This window comes from Petaurus breviceps, unplaced genomic scaffold (genome assembly GCF_028583685.1).
Source record: "Petaurus breviceps papuanus isolate PSGF00001 unplaced genomic scaffold, PetGlider_PUasm1.0 87804, whole genome shotgun sequence".
In the NCBI taxonomy this organism is placed as follows: domain Eukaryota; kingdom Metazoa; phylum Chordata; class Mammalia; order Diprotodontia; family Petauridae; genus Petaurus; species Petaurus breviceps.
In genome coordinates, this window is record NW_027186866.1 from 57,138 (window position 1) to 64,740 (window position 7,603).

General features: G+C 38.2%; 1 protein-coding gene and 1 pseudogene across 1 annotated transcript; both read right to left on the reverse strand.

The window, feature by feature from the left end:
• Nucleotides 1-1,777: 1,777 nt before the first annotated feature.
• LOC138176365 (ubiquitin-ribosomal protein eS31 fusion protein-like) lies at nucleotides 1,778-2,280 on the reverse strand (annotated as a pseudogene).
• A 1,159-nt stretch (nucleotides 2,281-3,439) lies between these two features.
• Nucleotides 3,440-4,393, reverse strand: LOC138176363 (olfactory receptor 6N2). Its single transcript, XM_069107168.1, has one exon. The coding sequence runs from the start codon at nucleotides 4,391-4,393 to the stop codon at nucleotides 3,440-3,442; it is 954 nt and encodes a 317-aa protein (XP_068963269.1).
• Between the last annotated feature and the right edge of the window lie 3,210 nt (nucleotides 4,394-7,603).

Sequence of the window (7,603 nt, forward strand, 5' to 3'; positions counted from 1 at the left end):
AAACTATAAGTTCTGTGAGAGTATAAATAGTGTTTTATCTAACCTTTACATCTCTTCCAGTACCTGGTCCTGGGCATCAGAAATCAGACTGTGTAGACAAGACACTGACCAACTTTACTTCTAGCACCTAACTCAAAGATCTTTTGACCCACATTCAGATGAGGGAGCATGGGGGTAAAAGACAAGTGCATGGGGTCATGTGGAGATGGAGGTGGTAAATACTATGAAACCCAGCAGACTGAGGAAGTTGCTCAAGTATACACGGGTAGGATATCTCCAGAACCCCAGGTTCTGCATGCACAGGATCCTTAATGAATATTTATTGGATTAAATTGAATATACAAAATGGTAGAAAAATTGAGAGCCCCTAAAAGGTATCAAAAAGCATTACAGTTCCCATCCAAGTCTTCTCTTTAGTTGGCCAGAGATTTAGAGCAGCAGTTAAATTATGCCAACCCTTTCCCAGTCTGGTTATTCATGTTAGCAACCATCCTTGGCCTGGAGAGATGCAGCTTGGGATTTTTTTTCATTCCAAGCTTCTGCCAGGCTCCCTGCCTCTTTCACAGAAGTCTACATGTGAATCACTCCCCAATCACATGTGACATCCACAATACTATTCCATAATAAAATAATTCTTCCTGGGTGATTGTGTCATGGCATGAGGATTCCTCTATGGGCACCCATCTTAGGTTTATAAAGATGCAGTTTCATGATATCTCTTGTTCAAAAAATCCTCAAAGTAAATTGGGGAAAGTGTGGGGGTTGGGAATCACCTTTTCACATGTGGCACTTGAGAAAAAGCCAGAGTGGCACTTTATTCTCAGACACAGAAGAGAAAACTAAGGTCCTGTGACTTAATATGACCCTTCCACAAGTTACCAAGAGAGCTAAAAGTCAAGCTGTGATAACCACCACCTCGAAAGATTTTCTTGCAGTACATTAGTTTCAAGGGGTTGTACATGTATAGGAGCCACAGGATGCTCCCCTTGCCTGATTGAAGGATAGAAATTTTTTAAAAAGTACCGTTATGGTCAGAAACAGAGTTGAAGACAGAAAGATAGTGAAAGAGACAAAGATAGGAGCAAAAAAATGCCGAGACAGTGATGGATATAGAGGGATAATAATAGAGCTATATACTCCATGTGGTAGGGACAAAAACAGGAAAATAAGAGGGAAGGGAGAGAGAAAAAGACAGATAGACAGAGAGAGACAGATGCAGAGAGAGGAAATGAGGGATGATGGGCAGGAGGAAAAAATAATACAGAGAAAGAGGAAAGAGTGCCACAACCTCCTCAAATCTTTTTTTAAGTTTATTTATTTTTAGTTTTCAATATTCACTTCCATGATTTTTATATTTTCTCCTCCTCCCTCCTCCCCAAGACATCACACAATATGATATAGGCTCCACATATACATTCCTCCTAAACATATTTTCACATAAGTCATGTTGTATACAAGAACCAGAATGAATCGGTGGAACCATGAGAAAGAAAAAACAAACAAAAAAGAAAATAGTCTGCATCCAGACTCCATAGTTCTTTCTGTGGATGTGGATCACATTTTCCATCCTGAATTCTTTGGAATTGTTTTGAATCTTTCATTGCTGTCAAGGACTAATTATATCAAAGTCAGTCATCACACACTGTGGCTATTACTTTTTATAATATTCTCCTGGTTCTACTCACTTCACTCAGCATCAATTCATATAAGTCTTTCCAGAATTTTTTGAAGTCTGCCTGTTCATCATTTCTTTAGTTCATTTTTTTTATTAACACTATACATTTAATTGTCTTCTGGCTTGTTGAGGCAGTAGGTTAGACAACACTTGCTGTCTGTCAAAATGGCTAGCCATAAAGAATCCAGTACCACATTCATCAGAAGGGCACTATCATCAAGACGGTTAGTCTTACCAATCTCATCAACCTTATAGTATTTCAGAATAGCAAGTTTAACCTTCTTTCTCTTATGTTTCTTCTTTTTGGGAGTGGTGTAAGACTTTTTTCTCTTCTTAGCACCACCATGAAGTCTCAGAACAAGGTGAAGGGTAGACTCCTTCTGAAAGTGGTAGTCAGACAAAGTACATTCATCTTCCAGTTGCTTGCCCACAAAAACCAATCTTTGTTGATCAGGTGTAATAACTTCCTTATCTTGTATCTTGGCCTTGACATTTTCAATAGTATCAAATGTTTCAAGGGTGATGGTCTTCCCTGTCAAAGTCTTCACAAAAATCTGCATCATGGCACTGGGTCCACCCATTGATGGTGGATCTGAAGGAGAGCCTGTTCATCATTTCTTATAGAACAATAGTATTGAATTAATATTCATATACCACAGCCATTCCCCAATTGATGCACATCCCCTAAATTTCCATTTCTTGTTCACCACAAAAAGAGCTGCTATAAATATTTTTGTACATGTGGGTCTTTTCCGCATTTTTATGATCTCTTTGGGATATAGCTCTGGAAGTGGCATTGCTGGGTCAAAGATTATGCACATTTTTAGAGCCCTTTGGGAATAGTTCTAAATTGCTCTCCAGAATGTTTGGATCAGCTCAGAACTCAACCAATAATGAATTAGTGTTTCAACTTTCACACATTTTCTCCAATATCGATCATTTTCATGTTTTTTCATATTAGCCAATCTGGTAGCTGTGATGTGGTACTTCAGAGTGGTTTTGATTTGCATCTGTCTAATCAATAGTGATTTAGAGTATTTTTTTTATTTGACTATAGTCTGAAACCTTCCTGTTCATATGCTTTGACTATTTGTCAGTTGGAGAATCATTTATATTCTTATAAATTTGACTTAGTTCTCTCAAATATTTACATTTATTTGACCATTGAAAACGGTCACTGGGACAACCAGAAATTTCAGAAATCATAGCAGTGATATGTGAATCAAAGGGATAGAATCTACTGTTTTTCTAGTTTATTTATGATATGTCACCAGTATTGGGTCACAGAGGTCAGAGGAACTTTAGAATTGAATCCACATCATCTTCCATAGTAGGGATAGTGTGGGAGGGCAAAGGAAAGGGGATTGGAACCTAGGAATAGTCTATTATGGACCATGCTGGTAGTGAGTGAGTATAGGACAGAAAATCCAAGTTTTTCAATAGTGGGTCACATGTCTGGCCACACAAATTTCTATTTCATCAGTTTCATGAAAGAGAATGTATTTTTCTAATAAACAGTGTCTAGAAATTTGTCACAGACAAAATTTCAGGTGTTTTGGCCAGTTCATTTACTAGTTGATTAGGGATCCTTAAAATCTCAGGTGAACTCCACTCTGGAGTCAAGGGATACATATTGGAAACCTCAGACCTATGTATGGTCACTGATAGGTTGAGCCAGTTGTGGGTGGGACATGGATGAGGTCAATAATGAGTGGCCAGGGAAGTGGTCCATTGACCAGACCAAGATGAGATCAATAATGGAAACTAGTGATGGACAGGTCTGTCCAGTGCCTCCTGCCAGAGGATGGTCCTCTTAATGGCTTTCATGATCTCTTTGTTGCGGAGGCTATAAATTATAGGATTGACCAATGGTGTGAGCACAGAGTAGACAACAGCCAAGGTTCGGTCAAGTGTCAGTGAGTAGCTTTTCTTCAATCGTACATACATAAAGATGATGCTGCCAAAAAAAATCAGAACCACTATGAGGTGGGAGGCACAGGTAGAGAAGGCCTTCTTCCGCCCCGATGCTGTCTTGATCTTTAGGACAGCCCCAATGATCCGCCCATAGGATGCCATAATGAAAAGGAAGGTGATAATGATAATGAAGGTATTGATGGCAAAGTCCACCAGAACATTGGTGGATGTGTCCTTGCAAGCCAAACTCAGCAGGGGTGGAAAGTCACAGAAGATGTGTTGGATCTCATTGTAGCCACAAAATGGGAGTCTGGAGACCAGGATGATTTCAGAAATAGGGCATAGGAAGCCACAAGTCCAACAACTTGCAGCCATCTTGGCACATAGTGTTGGGGTCATGATTGCTGGATAGTGAAGGGGCCTACATATAGCCAGGTACCTGTCATAGGCCATGGCTGTAAGGAGGTAGCATTCAGAGGCCCCTAGGGAATGGAAGAAGTAGGTCTGCAATAGGCAGCCTGCAAATGAAATGGTCTTTGTCTCACTGAGTAAGTTGGCCAACATCTTAGGGATTGTGGTGGCTGTATACCATAGTTCCAAGAAGGAAAGGACACTGATAAAATGATACATTGGTGTGTGGAGGGCAGAATCAAGTCGAATGACCAGGAAAATGAGCAAGTTGCCAAAAATAGTGAAGAGGTAGGCCATCAACAACAAGACAAAGAGCCAAACCTGAATGTCATCCACGTTGGGGAAACCAAGGAGAATAAACTCAGTAACTGTTGTATGATTGTATTGTTCCATGGAGAGCTTGGATCCTGTAATGAAGAGAATGAATGAAGAAGACATTGAGTTGACAGTGCTAAGCAAACACTCCTTCTCTGGAAAGCCTTCTGTGATTTTCCCTTTCTCTATTATCAAATTGCTCTCTGTCCTTCCCCAGTTTGCACCTCATGAGCCTACTATGTCCTACCATGAAATTGCAATTGTTCCCTTGGATGTATGATCTGAACTCTACTAATGGCCTAAAATCTTAACTCCAAGTTGCCATTTTAATTATTATCTTCCATGCTTAATTAACTCTCTCTTTGACATTCCAGCCATACATCATCCTTATGTAATTATATATATATATATATATATATATATACACATATATATTCCATGTAGCTTGAATTCTATCAAAGAAAACCACTAAAATTAATTCACTCTTGTACTTATAAAGTACCCACCCTAACCCAAGAAAAGCTTGAATTTAAATTAATTGGTCTTCTGGGTATAAGTTGGAAAAGGGAGAAGAAAGAAAGGCTAGAGAGACAGACTGACCTCTTTTTCCCAGATCATCCCTGCATGGCTTCTTTATTTGAATGCTTGGAATGACTGTAATGTCATCTACCACCATATGCATTCATAAGTCTATGTTTAACTGGAAGAAGAAGAGATTTAAGGGGAAAATGGCAAATGTCTTAAAACATTTCAGAAGTTATTATGTGTAAGAGGAATACTTGGCCCAGAGCAGCATTAGGACCAATGTAGAGACATTGAAAAAAGGTAGATTTTGACTCTTCCTAAGGAAAAAAAAAATCTCAGCAACTCAGCATGTACAAAATTAAATGGGCTACCTTAGAATTTTAGTGAATTTCCTTTCCCTGGAGCTCTTCACACAGAGGTAACTTGAAACAGATAATTTCTATGTAATTCTTATAGCATGGGACTAGATGATGTTTGACTTAGAACTCTCAGGTTCTATGAAGAAACATGTCATTTTGGACTGTTAGCATTTGTATACCTCTCTACTTGTGCAGCATCCTAACTGTGCAGAAATATACAATTGCCCTTATCTCTGACTCCTGTCTGTCTATGGCCCGTCTGTCATGAAGGTGGGTGGAATGATACCATCAGTATTCGGGAAAATCTTGGTGGGCTGAAGCCAACAAGATGAAATTAACAGGATAGAGTCTGAACCAATAGACAAAGTTGCAGAGGGACAAATTTCCTTAAATTTTGAAGACATCTATCCTTCTCTTCTCTAGGTTATACAATCAATCATTTCAAGACAATCATTGAAGAAGTGAAATTTTCTATCCAGTCTCTTGACACCTCGATTGTTGTATTATCCAAGACAAAAACAAATAGAAATACAAAAAGCTCACCAATCCCAAATGTTTGTCTTACCAAATTCAGCTTTTGGAGTTGGGACATTTTTTATTTGCTTTTCATTTATTTATGTTTATGTGTGTCTGCTAAATTCACTTGAAGCAATTTCTGTGTTTAAGGACCTTGCCTCTAAATTCTCCAGTGAAACCAAATACTACTCTGTTGTGAAGGGAATGAGAATGCATTTTCTGATGCTGCAGGAGGTAAATGACTGTTCTCAATAGGAAACAGAGTCAAGATTCTGATTTCTTTGGCAGAATAATCTAATGTATTGGATCTCAACTCTGTTCCTCTCTCCCTGCCCCACTCACAATTCAGGAGAAACTCACAAATTTGCTTTCTTGTTGACTGTCAGTATATGGAAACCACATTTCTCTCTTATACTATAAACTTGAAAGCCTTTTCAAAATAAGAAACTCACCAAGATGGATCAATGTAATTGGCAAGCTCTCAGAGAGCTGGAAAAGATCACAGAAGTCACTTCATCTATTGTCTTGTCATCATCCTTCTCTTTATCATCAAGATGCATTTTTCTTGTCAATGTCTTCCCTAAAATATAGGGTACTAAAATGAAGTTGAGTGGCTACCTGTCCAAAATCCTTTCTCTAAGTTTTAACATGTTATTATTCTACCTCCCCTTGAAGAGCTCCATTGATGAAAATCTTAGAATTCTTAGAAAAATATGTCTCTGATTTTTTTAGAAAATATTTTTATTCAGTAGGATTTTGCCTTCCAACCACTGGTCCTAGTTCTGAACTATGGAGCCAAGTAAAACAAATCTAATATCTCCTCATGGCAATTCTCCATGTACCTGAGGACAGCAAAAGTATGCCCCTAAAGCCTTCTCTTTTCTAGTGCAGGATGAATAACTGCATAGATTACACATACCCCATTCTTTTAAATAATCCTTGAACATCATAGTGATGAATTCCCATCTTGGTTGATCTCCTTTTCATTCCTTTCATACATCCACAAGACATCCAGAAGTGACCAGGATCAAGTATATTACAGGGTTCTTAAAGTGAGGCCCATGGACCCTTAAAAGGTCTTTACATTGATTTCAAGTGATCTGTAAACTTGAATGGAGTAAAAAAAAAATCTTCATTTTTGATAGCCTCTAATGGAAATACAGAATTCCTTCAATTATTAAAAAAATATATTATTCTGAGAAAAGGTCTATAGATTTCACTACATTTTCAAAGGGGTCCATGACACATACAAACAAAAGTTAAGAATCTCTGACATGGAGGGAATATCTTCCTATTCTTACTATGGCTATTATTGCCTCTAGTAAATCAGCTCAAGATCTCATTAGATTTGGGGGGGGGAGGAGGGGGATGGGGGGATTTAACAATTTATGCTGTTGACTCATATTGTAGTCCATGGAAACCTGAAGACATGTTTAGTCATGCCCATTATGAACTGTAAGATTTTTTTATATTATTATTCAAGGTCAAATTTGAATTTGCAGTAAACGGTTTCTAGTTACCCTTCCATCTCTAACATCAAAGGAATTTTAAATTATGGACCCCTTTGGATCATACACAGCTTTTTTCTCCTCACTAGTGTGAGTAATTTGGAGTTGACAGAATATGGAGGCTTCATAAACATGGAGGTTGGTAAGCAATAGTTACGCCCACTGCCCATGGAAGGTAGAAATAAGAAATGCTATGAAACACTCTTACCCACAATATTAATTGACTTTTAGTCAAAAGAGTCAAATAGGATTTGCATTCTCAAAGGTAAAATTGCAGCAAATTGGGTTTGAAAGAAAGAAGGTATAAAATGGCATTTAAAATGGACATGTTGGAAGTACCTGTTTTGAACATACACATGAGGTAGTACCTCAGGTTATGC

Excerpts from the sequence above, each read along its gene's own strand:
- LOC138176363 (XM_069107168.1), bottom strand. The coding sequence starts at position 4,393 with ATGGAACAATACAATCATACAACAGTTACTGAGTTTATTCTCCTTGGT.